General features: G+C 51.0%; 1 protein-coding gene across 1 annotated transcript in view; it reads right to left on the bottom strand.

Annotated features, from left to right (window-relative positions):
- ADAM17 (ADAM metallopeptidase domain 17) overlaps positions 1-16,841 on the bottom strand; it is a 54,820-nt gene that overhangs the window by 1,856 nt on the left and 36,123 nt on the right. Inside the window, exons 12-18 of the mRNA XM_080814173.1 lie at positions 11,583-11,782; positions 10,436-10,539; positions 5,424-5,558; positions 3,845-3,975; positions 2,967-3,045; positions 2,153-2,241; positions 380-430 (exon numbers count right to left, since the gene is read on the bottom strand). Coding sequence (XP_080670299.1) covers positions 380-430; positions 2,153-2,241; positions 2,967-3,045; positions 3,845-3,975; positions 5,424-5,558; positions 10,436-10,539; positions 11,583-11,782 — 789 coding nt within the window. The remainder of the gene's footprint in view (positions 1-379; positions 431-2,152; positions 2,242-2,966; positions 3,046-3,844; positions 3,976-5,423; positions 5,559-10,435; positions 10,540-11,582; positions 11,783-16,841) is intronic.

Here is a 16,841-nt window from a genome sequence, read left to right as displayed (position 1 = left end):
ACCCCTCCTGCTAAGCAAAGCCAGAGGTGAGGCTCCCCCACCTTCCACGTATCCTACAACTGGCCATCTGAGTCCCAAAAGAGCGCTCACAAGAAACGATCCTCAAGTCAGGGTCCCAGGACAGGAAAAGTCAAAACGTTAAACCAGGTCAGTGCTGAACAGCTAAGTCCGGGCCAGGGGTGGGTGCAGCCTCCCTCCGGGCTCAGCCTCCCTCCCGCCACTAAGGGCAGCTCCAGCCTGGACCCTTCCCGCCACCGCAGGACCTGCCATGGGCAGACGCGCGGCTGCAGAGGCCGAGGGCCCTCGCTGGGGCGGCCAGCGGGCAGCCCTGGCTCCAGCAGGGCCCCGAGCGCCTGCGGGACTGGCCCTCGGTACTTACACTGGGGTGGAACAGGGACAGGGACTCGTACTGCTTGTCCAGTTTCTTATCCTAGAAGGAAAATGAGCAGGGAAAGGTCATCCTTAAGCGATGAACTGCCTCAGAACACGAGTGTGCCGAGCGTCAGCAGGGCCGGTAGATGAGAAGAATTTTTTTTAAGACTTACTTATTTGAAAGAGTGAGCGCCAACGAGAGCGAGCACGAGCAGGGGGAGGGGCAGGGGGAGAAGCAGGCTCCCCGCTGAGCAGGGAGCCCGATGCGGGACTCGATCCTGGGACCCCGGGATCCTGACCTGAGCCAAAGGCAGATGCTTAACCCACTGAGCCACTCAGGCGCCCCAAGGATGAGAATATCTTACATCAACTTTGTGAGTTCTGCCACCAGCCCGGAAGTGCTTCCTTTGCCCCTGAGGCCATCGGTGTTTTGATGTCAAATAAGCAACTAGTCAAGAAACGCTTAAGTATGGTTCTTCTGGGAGAGTTCCCCAGAGGCGGGTCCCTGAGTGCAGGGGTCACACCAGGGCACTGCTGACCGCGGGGCCAGCTGCCGGGGGTTAGGGACGCTGCGGGCTCGCCCACCTGGTACTGGCCTCCAAATGCCCCAGCCCGCCCCGCCTCAACACTCAGCTGTTTGCAGAGTTCACTATGGCCCAAATGCTTAGAGGAACTGAGCCCGAAGCGCCCGCATCACACATGGCTCCAGCCGCTGCCCCAGCCCCTGCCCAGCGAGGAACAGGTGACAGCGGGCGAGGCAGGATGCGGAGCCTGAAAATCTAGGCCTGGCTTCCAGCCAAGCTGCCCCCACACATTCCGTGGCCAGCGACCAGGCACCTGCCCCCCGCCTATCTAGTGGCTTTGCTCCAAGACCCAGGGTCAGGCCTCAGTGCACAGCGGCAATGTCAAGGCAAACAAAGCAGACTGGCCTCGCGGTAAAACAACGGTAATGGGGGGTTGGGGGGGCACTCTCGGCCGCTCCCAAGCTCTCCCTCCCCACGCCCACCACGCGCACCACCGAGGAAGAGCTGCTCAGTGAGGGCCCCGGCAAGACCAGAGCGGAGCAGAGGAGTAACGCCTCATGACACAGCTGTGCTCGAATGTTCCAAGCGCTCACATGAGGAGGCATGCCCGAGAGGTCCGGAGCACAAGTCTGCAAGCCTGGATCTGATTTCTCGTCTCGACAGCAGACAAATCATCTTTTTCCCACAGAAGCAAGGTGAATGAAGTTGTAAGAGCTGTTTAAGGTCTCCAAGTTGATGAATCACATGGAGTTCACGGCGGAAAGCCCAATGCACCTCGTTAGCTGTTACTCGTTTCGAAGGAAGGTAATAAAGATTGCTCCCTCTTACCAGACGGGGGGGATGTGAACACCCGAAGCAATAAAGCAAACAGGAAACTACTTGGTAGAGGGGCACCATCTGCGGCATGCTGAGGTTTGATATTTGTTCTAACAAAGCCTGAAACGCTGTTTCAAAGCTTCACTCAGAGGCCCTAGGCAAGTCCAGTGAAACAGTCTCCCGGGCTCAGAAGTATAGCATTCCTCCAATTATACACAAGAACATATATCCACATACAAAAAGCATAATTCTTTTTAAAAAACAATTAGCTAAACTTCTCACAAAATAAGCTTTCCCAGGGAGTAACACCAAAAAATGTCACTGGAAACATCAGGTCAGATCTTGCTAAGAACCAATTTTATCTTTTCCAAAAGTTGTAAGATTGCAATTGCTCAAAATTCTAATAAAATGTCTCATTTTTTTACAAGTTGGTGACTTACCACACAATGGACAAGAATGCTGAAGGGGATCCAAAATATCAAGGAGAAAACCAGGACGGAACCCACGATGTTGTCCGCTAAAAACTTCCCTGTGAACAATTCCAAACAGTCAGTGTTCTGATCAAGTACTTCAGACACAAATTAAATGCTCTTAGTATATTACCACGGTGTCAAATGAGACAGACTGCCGGCCAGGTGGTACAACTGAGGCAGCCCAAGCAGCATCAGTGTCCCCTGTGCCAGCCCGCACCATCCCCCAAGCTACGGACACTCCTCCAGACAGAGCCCTGAGACCCTCGTGCAGGACAGACCGCACCACACAGTGCTCAACATGATCCCTGAGAGACGGTGTCAGGGACCAAGCACACAGAAGGCTACTGCTTGCGACGATGCGTGACAGGACAAAGTCACTGTCATCCGGGTACTATTTTTCTGACAATGAATTCTGACCCTGCAAGACAGAATACATTGCTGCTTCTGCAAAACCCGAGGCCTGCTTTTTGTCTGTCTTGAGGCTCACATGAAACCAGATTCAGTTTTACGACGTACAGGACTGAATCAGGTTTACGGTTCCACTGTCCACTTTTTAAAGAAGCCAGAACTTTGACAACGTGTGGACTTCCCTTGTCTGAAAACCTGCACATCCACACGACACGGCGGAAGAGCCGGGTGTGTGCTTCACCTCAGCTGACAAAGCTGCGTCAACGAACGGCGTGAATATTTCCATCTGCTGCAGGATCCAAGCACGCTCTCCTCATGTCATCACCAAACTCTGCTCACTTCCAAGCAAACAGCCGCCGGGGAAAGCACCTACCAAAAGTGTTGATGCTCAGCTGGTCAATAAAGTCCCAAAACCGCTCGATGACGTCCTGTACTCGCTTCTCACACTTGCCCTGTGAACAAAGAACACAGCAGTGCCCGAAAAGGACTTCGTCAGGAGCGGCGCGGCTGGGTACAAGGGACGGACGTGAAAGGCCTCAGGAAATCATAGCTGCAGGGGCCCGGTTTTGGACACAGGGACCTAACGCAGCAGGAGACACTTGTCGCTTCCGCTTGCACAATCAGCCCATTTTTATAAGTGAATTTAGAATTCCCAGGAAACGAAACTTGAGAAAACCAATTTTGTTTAAGACAGGGCCCTCTAGCAAGGGTTGCACTAACCACACACACGCGCATGCACACACACACGAGGAGGAACCTAACCAGACCGCCTGGGAAGCCGGCCTAACCCCTTTAAATCCACGCCTGTGACTCCATGGGAATGAAATGTGTTTCACTGGAGGGTAAGAGGGCCTGATGCAGGTGCGTCGAGCCACCTCTGGGTGGCTATCAGCACTGGTTTTAAATCAAAACTTGCAATTTCACAATCTTAGTCAATTTTATAATTCATCTAGAAAACCAAGTCATTAACACACACTGCCTAAAACGAGCCGACTTTACTAGAAAAGCTCCCTCCCCCACAGTCACTGGATTCAGGGTCCCCTGCTCGGGACAGAGGGCGCTCCAGTTCCCTGAGAGCACCTGGCGCCTCACCTCGCGCCATCCCCACAACCTGCCCCAGACAGCCAAGAGCAGGCAAGTGGGTGACAAAGGCACGGCAGGACTCTCTCCCCTGGCAAAATCAAGTCCTCCCAGTATCAAAACTGCCCGTCTGGCTCTCACAGAGAAAGCTGTATGGAAGTAAATACTCACATTCATGTCACAGAAGCCCACCGTACAGGGCTTCCCTTTCCTCAAGAATAAATTCTTCTGTTCGGCGTCAACATAGGGCACACAGCGGCCCGAAGGGTCCCTGCAGCACACCTTGCACGAGTTGTCAGTTTCTGGAACAGAACCAGGGAGCATATGGACAGCCGCACTGCAGACTCGTTCCTCCTTCCCTCCTCTCTTCCCCACCCCGCTCCCCATGGGGAGGGAATTGCCTTTATTTTTCAAGAGCGAACTAGCCCTCGTGCCCCCAAGACTAACTTCTGAGTTCAGGCTCCTCAGTCCTCAGGCCACAAAACAAGAACAATTTACACCAAACAGCTTCCCTTAACAGAGTAAAAGCCGAATGATTCTCCTTCAGATCCTTTATGATTCTCAACGTTTCTCTTCATCCCAACATTCTTGTTACACTGCTGACTTCAACCCTTGGTATCGCCGTTTCAAATACACTCCAGGAGCACCAAGGCTCTAGCGAGAGCCAGTACGGCTGCGACACAACAGCCGGGTGCGGGCCTCAGGGAGCCGCTGGGTGACGTGAGCGCAGGGGCTGAACCTCCGTCTACACCTACCGCCCATAGCACGTGGGTCACGGAACCAACTAGGCACCACACAGGCCAGGTGGCACACACACCAACAGCAGAAATGGCCAAAATGTCAACTGGCAACGCAACTCAGGACAGTATGTGACCCAGAGAAATCCCTGGTCACTTAGTGGGAGAACCTGGGATCAACTAGAACACAAAACCCAGCACTCGAATGGGAGAAGAGACCTTTCCATCATTCATCCAGTGGTCAAGCATTTCCTGGGCGCTTACTGTGGGTCTCTCCAGGGCATCCCAGGCCCCCTGCCGTTCCCTCGGGAAATGAATGGCTTGGAATCCGCCGTCTGTCATCTCCCGTATTTATTGCTGCTCCCCCAGAAGAGCCGCTCCCCGCACTGTGTGCCTGGGGTTCCCAACCCACTGGCTCCGACTTCTGCATGGTTTTGAAAGCAACAGAAGCCTCCTGAGGTGAGGCAGGGCAGGGCTGGAGCCCGGTCAGTCCCTTCTCAGACTCGGGAGTTCCAAAAATAGAAGGTGGAAACCTGAGGACAAGCATCTGAGAAGCCAGCGTGATGTCGCCAACCGTCGCTAAGCGAGGCCCCTGCCCCAGACATCGGGCAGGGAGCAGAAGGCAGCAGGCTCAGCCCTGGTGACGAGAGCAAACACCCTAACGGGCAGGGTCAGACCCTGGGACCAGCTCCCTCTGGCTGAGTCCCGAGGAGCAGGAGTCCCCGGCCGGTGGCCGCAGCCAGCTCCTGCCGCGCTCACGCGGGGTACCGCGTGGCAGCGGGGCGCAGCGAGGACACTCCTCCACCCTCCCGCTCCCCCACACCGCTCCCTCCTCTCCCACCCCTAAGCCTGCCACTGGTCCGAACGCGGAGCAGGAAGGACAACCGACAGGCCAGGCGGGCTTTCACGGACAAGTCAGCAGACCGGATGCGGAGCCGGAGGGCGCCCCCAGACCCCGCTGCCCTGCCCCGCCCGCGGCTGGGCTCTCACCACCAGCCCGGACGTGTGCTCACCGTTACACGCGCAGGATTCCCGCCGCTGCTCCCGCTCACAGAAGGGGACGCACTTCCCATCTTTACACTTGCCGAGGTCCAAGCACACCGTGTCGTCCGCGGCGTTGCCGGGAGGGGGGCACTCACTGCTGTTACCTGCAAGCACGCGGGAAGCACTCAGGTCGCCTGAGTCACGTGGCAGCAGCAGGCCTCGGGTGCCCACAGAAGCTGGCACCACACTTCACAAAGGGCACAAAGTGGCCCGGGGGCAGGACTCCAGCGGCCCGCACCCAGCCGGCCGACAACAGCGAGTGCCCGGCTGTGTGCCCGGCCCCGGGCGGTGCGCCCGCCGCCCCACGCGCCCACCCCGCATCCCCGCGCTCCCGCCCCGCCCCTCAGCCACTATTTAACATCTTGCTTTTACCTTTCCTTTGTAAAACGTAACTACGTATAACAGGACACACACACAGGAGCACAGACGCACTGCGAAGCAGACGTCACGGCCGCCACCGCCCGAGAAGCAAGCTCCGAGGGAAGGCTCAGGGCAGCGGCCCGCCGGGCCCCTCCGACCTCACCGGCGGCCACTCCTGAGCCCTCAGCCGGCCTCCAGTGCCTTCACCTCTCCAAGGTCTCTCCCTCGGAACCGTAACATCTGCCTTTCAGTCTACCCGGAATGTTCTCGTTTCTGCCCTGGAGGGCACTGGCTGGCTTTTTCTCACCCTTAGATCTGGCTCCAAGACCTCCCTCAGACCTCCCACAGCCCTACTTTCACCCACTGTGCGCCTTCCCTATAGCTACTTCTCTCCTTCAAGCACACATTTTGCAATTTATGGCTTTTTTTTTTTAAGTAGGTGCCACACCCAGTGGGGAACCCGAAGTAGGGCTTGAACCCACGACCCTGAGATCAAGACCTGAGCTGAAGGGCACACCAGGGTGGTTCAGTGGGCTAAGCGTCTACCTTCAGCTCAGGTCATGGTCCCAGAGTCCTGAGATCAAGCACCGCACTGGGCTCCTTGCTCAGCGGGGGAGCCTGCTTCTCCCTCTCTCACTCCCCTGCTTGTGTGTTTGCTCGCTCGCTCTCTCTCTCTCTGTCAAATAAATAATAAAGAAATAAAATCATAAAAAAAAAAGACCTGAGCTGAGATCAAGAGTCAGGCACTCAACTGACTGAGCCACCCAGGCACCCCTCAATTTATGTCTGTGTGAGGATGTGGTTTCGGTTCAGACTGGTGAGTTCCACGACAGCAAAGATCAAAACTAGGAATAAATCAACTTACGTCTCATCCCTATCACACGCCATAAGTACCCCACAAGTATTTCTTTTTTTTTTTTTTTTTTTTTTTTTTAAAGATTTTATTTATTTATTTGTCAGAGAGAGAAAGAGCGAGAGAGCACAGGGAGACAGAGTGGCAGGCAGAGTCAGAGGGAGAAGCAGGCTCCCTGCCGAGCAAGGAGCCCGATGCGGGACTCGATCCCAGGACGCTGGGATCATGACCTGAGCCGAAGGCAGCCGCTTAACCAACTGAGCCACCCAGGCGTCCCCCACAAGTATTTCTTAAATGAATCAATGATTCTTCCAGACAAAAGATAAGCCACAGAAGGATGTTAAAGTCAAGTGAGAGGATGGAGTGAGGGGCTCCTTCTGGAAAGCGAGAGCAGCACACGCAGTTGAACATGACCGCAAGAAGACAACTACTGCATGCGGACGGCGGACGGTGGCCAGAGCCGGAGGCCTGGCCTTGCCCCTGACAAATGGAACCAAAGCCCGGAGTCCGAAAGAACTCAGGACTTGCAAGTCAGTGGAGCTGTGACAGGAAGTTTAGAGGAGCCTGTCCCGTCTCAAACAAAAGAAGCCCTCCACAAAGTACCCAATACGCACTGACGCGGGCACGTCACCTGTGCCTCTGGTCTGACGAAACCATTCATGCTGCTGGGCACTCGGGGTCAACAGGACGGGCATATAACAAGTGTACGGCTGCTGAACGCAGGCCATGGGGACAGGGCAGCATGTCAGCGACGGGGAGACCGTACTCCCAGGTATTTTCAGTGTGTGCTGCTGCCCTGAATACACACGTGCAAAATGCCCCATAAGCATCCACTGCACATGTGTTCTCAGCAGACTAACATCAGGGCACCAGACGCACAGGACAAGCATTAAGCACACAGAGCCACCTAGTCCCAGGGCTCCCGAGGCTCTGGGTGCGTCGGACCCTGCGGGTAGACAGAGCAGGTGGCACAGGTCACTGCGCCTGTCCTCAGAGCTGCTGGGGCCCTGGGCCTGGGGGAATGCGGTGGAGGGACCAACAATGTCCACTTCGAGCAAGGTCCCAGGTGATGCGGACGCTGCTGGTGGTGAACGCAGGGTCCTTATAAGGAGTTAATATTCTGCGAGCTGCTCCTTCATAGAAAATAGCAAGGGAACAAAAGGCTATTCAATAAGAAGGAATAAATTTTTTCAAATTGCTCTGATAATGCTTATTTAAAAAGAATTTTTCTGAATCTGCTTTATTACTAAAACCAAGGCTGACACACTGAGCACAGCTAGAGAATGTTCGTGAGAAGCTTGCCTGAGCCGTTCCAGCTCCTGACAACTGGCAAACTGCAGTCGTGCTGACAGGTCTCAGAACGTAGGAGGCACGAGTGGCGTCTCATAAAATGCACGTTGAAAAGGCAAAGGAGGGGTGCCTGAGTGGCTCAGCTGTTAAGCGTCTGCCTTCGGCTCGGGTCATGATCCTGGGTTCCTGGGATCGAGCCCCGCATCGGGCTCCCCACCCAATGGGAAGCCTGCTTCTCCCTCTCCCACTGCCCCTGCTTGTGTTCCCTCTCTATCAAATAAATAAAATCTTAAAAAAAAAAAAAAAGGAAAGGAAAAGGAAAAACCAAACTGACACAGAGATTCGCTAGGAAGGTGATAACCAAAAAGATAACCAGTGGAGCTGAGGCCGTGGACGCGCAGGAAGCCTCCGACGCCACGGGTGGGAACGTGACACCGCACACCGCTAGCGCGACAGCCCCGAGGCTCCTCAAACGAGGGAACAGCTACCATCCGACCCAGCGATTCTGCTCCAGAGTCTCGACTAGGGACCGACAGACACACGACCACACAAAATCTTGTACAGAAATATCCATAGCAGTGTTAGTCATCATCAGAAAGTGGAAATAATCCCAAAGCGCATCAACTGATGAACGAATGAAACAAAACGCGGCACAGACGAAACAACAGGCGATCCCTCAGCGACAAGGACAGACGACGACGGCTTCATGCTATGACACGAGGAGTCCCAAAAACCTGATTCCGAATGAAAGAAGACAGCCGCAAAGGGCCATGTATTGTAGGATTCTGTTTATGTGAAATGTCCAGAACAGGCAAATACGTAGAGACAAAAAGATCACTGGTTTTCTGGGGCTGGCGGGGAACGAGGACGTTCAGTGATGGCTACGGGACACAGGTTTCTCTTTAAGGTGATGGAAACATTCTGACACTGACTGCTGGCAGTTGCACAAATACGAACACCTTAAAAACCACTAACTGTACACTTTAAATGGGTGAACAGGGCACCTGGGGGGCTTAGTGGGTTAAGCATCTGCCTTTGGCTCAGGTCATGATCCCAGGGTCCTGGGATGGAGCCCCACGTCGGGCTCCCTGCTTGGCAGGGAGTCTGCTTCTCCCTCTGCCTACCGCTCCTTCTACTTATTCTGACAAATATATAAAAATAAAATCTTTAAATAGAAAAATTAAAGTTTCTGTTCCAAGATGGACAACAGATAGGAGGAAGGTATATGCAACTTATAAACCAAGCAAATTATCATACAATGTCTCTAAGTCAACAATATCAAAAAGACATGAAACCCAAATTTTAAAAAATGAACCATATAGGGGCACGCTGATGTCTCAGTTATTAGAGCATGCGACTTTTTAAGTTTATTTAATAGAAAGAGAGAGCAAGAGCTCACAAGAGTGTGCATGATCAGGGAAAGGGGCAGAGGGAGAGGGAGAGAATCTCAGAATTCCCGCTGAGCACAGAGCCCAATGTGGGGCTTGATTCCACAACCCAGAGACTATGACCTGAGCCAAAACCAAGAGCTGGACCGCTTAAGTGCCCCAGAACATGCAACTCTTAACCTCAGGGTTGTGAGTTCAAGCCCCATGTTGGGCATGAAGAATACTTCAAAAAAATTTTAAAAAGGACCAAATATATGAATTGGCTATTGACAAAAGGAAAACTTTGCGTGGCTAACAGATAAAAGGAGACACGGGTACCTTCAAGAAACATGCAAATATGGATGAGAGATCACTTTATACTCATCAGACTGGCAAAAACCAGACCATCTGAATAACAGCAAGGGCCGATGAGGACACTGGGACGCAGGAATCCACACACGCTACAGGTGCATCGTGACTGTTCTAGAGAGATCGACACGGGGCCACTTCCCATGACCAAGCAACTCTGCTCCTCCACGTGCAACCAGGAAACCCTTACAACACCTGGAGGGAGCATGGGAGACATCTGTCGAACTCCCAGCTGCGGTACCCCGAAGGTGAAGGCAGTCCAAGCCATCACTTAGTGAACAGGTGAGGACCATACACTACAGCACACGAGCAAACTCAGCAGGGTCCGAACAATGAACCAGGTACAGACACACAGACACACACCACAGACGGCATGACAGAGATACTTCATAAAAACTGACACTGAGTTTAAAAAAAGATCTAATGCGGAGTATTATCCTGGCATGTTAAAAACACATATATACACAAACTAACACAATACTATCTTCCAAGGAAATACACATACCCAGGCAACTATTAAACACATTACAGCACTGCCCGTGAGAAGAAGGAGGTGATGGGAATGAAGCAAAATAAGAAAGCAAGCAGAACGGGTCTGGCACCGACCACTGGTAAGTGCATCTCAAATGAAGGAGTACGATTCTGAAGGTTGTTTTCATCTGAACAAAATACAGTGTTGTTTCAAACATACACAAACTCACCCGAGCAAAAGCATCCCAAGAGAACCAGCAGAAGGACTCACCTGTGCAGTAAGACACGCCTTTGCAAGTAGCATTGATCGCCTCTTGGCACTTCTTCTGGGCAGTCTCGAACTGACAGTTTTTACAGCAAGGACTGTTCCTATCACTGCAGAGGCAGAGCAGACAGGAACAGTTCCAGTCAAATGTCAGCCCCACAGCAAACACTACTGTCATGTCAGAGGGCCCTGCAGATGGCGGGGAAGGCCTCTCGGCTGGGCCACCCGATCCTGCAAAGTCAGCCTTCCCGGGCACTGGCCCACCCGCACACACTCCTCTCCCTTCCTACGGTGGCATCGAGCAGGAGCGCAGAGAGGCCCAAGGGGACTCATCCTTGGAACATCTTGGGGTCCTTGGTTTGCATTAACTTGATACAGTAATTTAAAAAAAAAAAAAAAAGGAAGACCTATGCCAGCAAGGCCATCGACAGTGAGAAAATGAGGCAGCCGGAGTCCTAGTTCCATCAAGATTTCCGCCGACAGTAAGCACCATACATCGTTCACATCTGCTGCTCACCATAAACTCGAGGTTTCCTCCTCTATGCCAAGCCAGGCACCAGTCCGCAACATGCAAACACAAGTACCTTGTAATTTGTAACCTGCTTCCTCTGCATTGAGTGTATGCCACTGAACATATTCTTCGACACGGTTTTATTGCACAGAAACACAACAATTTAGATCTCAGGACTGTCACCGGGGTCTAATATCTTGTTACTCTAAAAGAATGCAGCAGGGCCCCTGGGTGGCTCAGTTGTTAAGCGTCTGCCTTTGGCTCAGGTCATGATCCCAGGGTCCTGGGATCAAGCCCTGCATCGGGCTCCCTGCTCGCGGGAAGCCTGCTTCTCCCTCTCCCACTCCCCCTTGCTTGTGTTCCCTCTCTCACGGTGTCTCTGTCAAATAAATAAAATCTCAGGAAAAAAAAAAAAGAAGAAGAATGCAGCTGTGAACATCCTCATTGAATCACCTCTTTCGTTTCCTTAAAAAAAGACTCTGAGCTGTGGGATCCTGAATCAAAAAGCCTACAAGATTAGAGATTTTGTGACATAAAGTCACACTGCTTCCCAGAAAGCTGTTTCCTTGCTGTTAAGGACAAAAGGAGACAAACACGCCTGTGAGCCTCCCCCCCGCCCGGGTGGCCGCTGCCCGCGCTCACCTGCACTGCACGCCGGCCCTCAGCATGCAGTCGCTGCTACAGCACGTGTCGTTGTTCAGGTACATGATGCCGGGGTCGCACTCCTCTCCTTCGTCCACCCTGGAGTTCCCACACACTTTGTTGCTCCGCTCTTGAAAACACTCCTGGGACTTACTCTCGATGGTCTTGTAGATGGACTGCTTACTGCAGTTTGAGAACATCTGACAAGAGGAAGGGCACCAAGGAACCAAAATGACACCACGTCGTTCCCAAGCAGTGTCTGTGTTTCTTCTCTAGAGACAAACTCTCACTGTAACAGCCACAAGCACAGCCACCTCGAAGGTCTGTCAAATTCCACCACTGTCACCTCACAAAGCCGGCTACATGGAATCAAGCTGTCCCCCTCAGCTGGGCGCACAAAAGCTGGCGTGCGTCTGGTTAGGGGCCAAACTTCTCCCCAGGCAGGCCGTACGAAGACGGAGCGCGCGCGTCCCAGCCAGTCCCAGCCAGAGGGCCGAGGCTCTGGCCCCCCTCAGACTGTCCGCTGGCACCCAGCGCCGCGGCAGTGACCGTGAGAGCACGGCACACGCCGCCATCTTCCCGGACAGGATGACTCCGGTGCAAAACGGAGTCTGTGTCTGATTTACCTCCTTTTTCCGGGCCGTGTGTACCAATGACCCATGTTTCAGGTCTTTAAACAGATGAGCATAGTAAGAGGTAGGATATTACATATAGTCTATTAAATGATAAAAATCCAAATTGTTACCAAAACATTCACATGGGTCTCCAGGATTTTAAGTTTGAGATTTCTACAGGTGACCAATGTCCCACAGGAAGCCTCTGCCCTCGCTTCTCCACTTGCAATACAGAACCAGGGAAATGGCTTCCTTATAAATTTAGTATTTTTACCAGGAGCTCTGAAATGAAGTCCATTTCCCAAACCATCTGAAATTAGCAACAAAGGGAGTAAGAGACTGAAGGAAAACCTGTGCAGTGATTCCGCAAGACGGCGTCTCCACAGCTATTGCACAGTTGCTAAAATGGCTTCCCTTTCGCCCCAGATGAGAGCCACGGAGCCCCTGAAGAGCGGAGGGCACAGGACCCTCCAAAGGGAACAGTGATCGCTGAATCAGATACTGAAAGGATTACTTTTACAATGATATCCAAGACCTTATCACCCTAAACAGAATTATTAACCAGGTCTTTGCTTTTTTTTTTTTTTTTTTTTTTTTTTAAGGATCTTCCCATTTATTCTACGGTGAAGATATTTAAGGGGTCTGTTATTTCAGTCTAGGCCTCGGGCAGTTAGAACTTGCTGGGTTTACTCACAAGCACTGCAGATGCGCGGACTCAGTCTTAGCAGCGCGCTCATGTAAGACCAGATGCTAGGAAATCAGAATCCACACTGAAGCAATAAGCAGCCTCCTCACTAACCCGCCACGGCTACAGTCCGAGGGCCGGGGCCCTGGGGCAGAGCTTCCTGAAGACCTCTGGCCTCTGTCTGCGCCCTTCCCACACCCTCTCCACCTGTGCCCACAAACCCTCCCACGAGCTCACCCCCCTCGTGCCACGTGAGCACAGTGAGGCCTGAGGCCTCAGCAGCTTGCCTGTGGGAGGTGCCAGGCCCTGTCTTTTGAGGTCAAGGAAACGGAGCACTTTTTACCTAGTTACAAACATTTTTATTAAGAAATTCATTTCAAATGTAGATCAGAAGACACCCAGTATCTTTTTTCCTTTTTTTAAATCTTTTTTTTTTTTAAAGATTTTATTTATTTGACAGACAGAGATCACAAGTAGACAGAGAGGCAGGTGGTGGTGGGGGGCGGGGACAGGAAGCAGGCTCCCTGCTGAGCAGAGAGCCCCATGAGGGACTCAATCCCAGGACCCTGGGATCATGACCTGAGCTGAAGGCAGAGGCTTTAACACACTGAGTCACCCAGACGTCCCACCCAGTATCTTTTTATAAGAGGATCACTACTTGGGAAAATAGGAAATACACTAAACATGATGTGCTTAGGACAAAATAAATAAATGGACAAATTGCTCTTATTTGATAAACTAGCACCTCCTTTTCTTGTCCCAAGGGGGCTTGGACTCCCTGAGATCAAGAGTCACGTGCTCTACTGACCGAACCAGCCACGTGCCCCGAAAGTTGCCCGTGTTTTGTTTTGTTTTTTTTAAAAAAAGCTCTATGCCCAATGTGGATGACTAGCGCTTCTTGAATTTTTTTTTTTTTTAACATTTTATTTATCTACTTGAGAGAGTGAGTTAGAGAGAGAGAGAGCATAAGCAGGGGAGGCGCAGAGAGAGAAGCACAATCTTCACTGAGCAGGGAGCCCAATATGGGGCTCAATCCCAGGACTCCAGGGGATCATGACCTGAGCCAAAAGCAGATGCTTAACTGACTGAGCCACCCAGGTGCCCCCACTTCCCTAAATTTAAAAAAAAAAAAAAAAAAATGCTCTGTCCAGGCACTATTCTCCTTAGAAGTCATTACAAGGCCATGGAAGAGCTCACAGGGAAATTTCACAAGGAGAACTTGTAGAGGACAAGTCTACAAAGTAAGACAATTTCCCCCAAAGTACTCAAACCATCCTCAATAACAAAGGAGCAAAGGAGCAAGTGACTAGGGAGTGTACCGTCTCGACTACAGGCAGGAGCCAAATGTGGCTATTTCAATTTCTTCTTCCTCACCACATACTTCCGACTTTTTATTATAGAAATTGTTCACACAGCTGCACAGTAGACACAATGGGACTGTGAACGCCCACATGCCCCTCCCCAGCTTCAACAGCGATCCTTACAGCTTCCCCCTCCTCTGTGCCCTCACCACTTCCCCTCACGCTGGGTGGTGGTTGTTGTTGTTTGTTTCTTAATAGCTTTATTTAAGGCATATTTTATATATCACAAAATTTACCCATTTCAAGTGTCCAAGTCAGTGATTTCCAATAACTTTACCAAGTAGGGCAGCCATCACCATAAATCAGCTTGTGGACATGTTCTTGTCCCAGGAAGGTCCCTCATGTCCTTTTACAGTTAATTCCCATTCCCAGCTCCAGCCCTAGGCAATCATTATTGAATTTAAATAAAACAGAATTTAGAAGGAATAATAAAATAAACAGAATTTAAAATTCAGTTACTTGGTCTCTCTGGTCACATCTGGAGTGCTCAACGGCCACCTATGGTAGTGCTGCTGTATTAACACAGAATGTTTCGTCATCCCAGAACCTTCTACTGAATAGCGCTAAGCTACAATGTACACGATTAGAAATGCAGAGAGGGCGGCTGGCTGGCTCAGTTGAGCATCTCTCGTCTTGCTTCGGCTCAGGTTGTGATGTCAGGGTCATGAGATCGGGCCCTGTGCTGGGCTCCACAGGGAGTCTGCTTGAGATTCTCTCTCTCCCTCTGCCTCTGTCCCTCGTCCCCGTCGAGCACACATTCTCTCTTTAAAAATAAGTAAATCAGGGAAACCTCGGTGGCTCAGTTGGTTAAGCAGCTGCCTTCAGCTTAGGTCATAATCCCAGGGTCCTAGGACTGAGTCCCACATCGGGTGCCTTGCTCAACGGGGAGTCTGCTTCTCCCTCTGCCTACTCTGACTGCTGTTCCCCCTGCTTGTGCTCACTCTCTCTGATAAATAAATAAAATCTTTTAAAAATATTAAAATTAAAAAAATAAATCAATCATTAAAAGAAAATAAAATGCAGAGACAACTCTGAGAAACAGAGCATGTGGCAAGTCGGAGGGCAGAGCGCCTGGGGCACAAGCTGCCAAGCAGAGGAAATATAAAGCTTAAGGTGCAAAACAAGAGAGGAAGACAGTGTATACTTAAGAGCCAAGGAAAAAGATGACAAAAAGAACAGAAGAAAGAAACCTCCAAAAGCAGGGTCAAGGCCAGGGAAACACAAAAATAATCCCTTCCTATAGCTCCCTGCCAGGCTTTAAATTAGAGCCAGGGCCTGGCTCCAAAAAGGAACCAGGAGAAATACTTCACCATCTTTCCCAGTTAGAGCCAGCCCTCTCTAACTCGGCACCACCACCAGCGTGTTCTCCTCCTGACGCTTTGTGCCGCTTAAGTGAAATGCACAAAACAGACACCTGTGAACACTTGCAGGCCAGACTCTGAGAGTCAGTCGTAGCCAGGCTTACTTTCTCCCACGGGATCAGTGTACTCTCAGAAATCCCTGGCAGTAAACTTCATTTATTTATTCAACAAATTACTACATGCCAGGTACCCCTGCTAGGCACTAGAGACAGAGCTGTGAACAAGACAAGCATGGGCCTTTCCCACAGGGGTTTATAATCTGGCAAATTATGTATTTTGTTGCAAAAGTTGATGAAAACATGCAAATTAAGTAGAGTTAAAAGGAGCAACAGCTTGTATAAGAAATGACATGAAACTTTTGGGGTGCCTGGATGGCTCAGTTGATTAAGTGTCTGCCTCTGGCTTAGGTCATCATCCTGGGGTCCGGGGACTCAGCAGGGAGACTATTTCTCCCTCCACCCCTGGTGCTCCCTCTGCTTGTGCTTTCTCGCTCTGTCAAATAAATAAAATCTTTAAAAAAAAAAGAGAGACGCTTTCCACAGTTTGGCTATTGTGGACATTGCTGCTATAAACATTCGGGTGCACGTGCCCCTTCGGAGCACCACGTTTGTATCTTTAGGATATATACCCAGGAGTGCAATTGCTGGGTCGTAGGGTAGCTCTATTTTCAGTTTTTTGAGGAACCTCCACACTGTTTTCCAGAGTGGTTGCACCAGCTTGCATTCCCACCAACAGTGTAGGAGGGTTCCCCTCTCTCCGCATCCTCGCCAGCATCTGTCATTTCTTGACTTGTTAATTTTAGCCATTCTGACTGGTGTGAGGTGGTATCTCATTGTGGTTTTGATTTGTATTTCCCTGATGCCGAGTGATGTGGAGCATTTTTTCATGTGTCTGTTGGCCATCTGGATGTCTTCCTTGCAGAAATGTCTGTTCATGTCCTCTGCCCATTTCTTGACTGGATTATTTGTTCTTTGGGTATTGAGTTTGATAAGCTCTTTATAGATTTTGGATACGAGCCCTTTATCTGATATGTCGTTTGCTGTGGAAAGCGCCTAGATGTCCATCAACAGATGAATGGATAAAGAAGATGTGGTATATATACACAATGGAATACTATGCAGCCATCAAAAGACATGAAATCTTGCCATTTGCAACGACGTGGATGGAACTAGAGGGTATCATGCTTAGCGAAATAAGTCAATCGGAGAAATATAACTATCATATGATCTCTTTGATAT

Source organism: Martes martes (assembly GCF_963455335.1).
Source record: "Martes martes genome assembly, chromosome: 9".
NCBI classification, from domain to species: domain Eukaryota; kingdom Metazoa; phylum Chordata; class Mammalia; order Carnivora; family Mustelidae; genus Martes; species Martes martes.
This window is presented reverse-complemented; position numbering and strand designations above follow the sequence as displayed.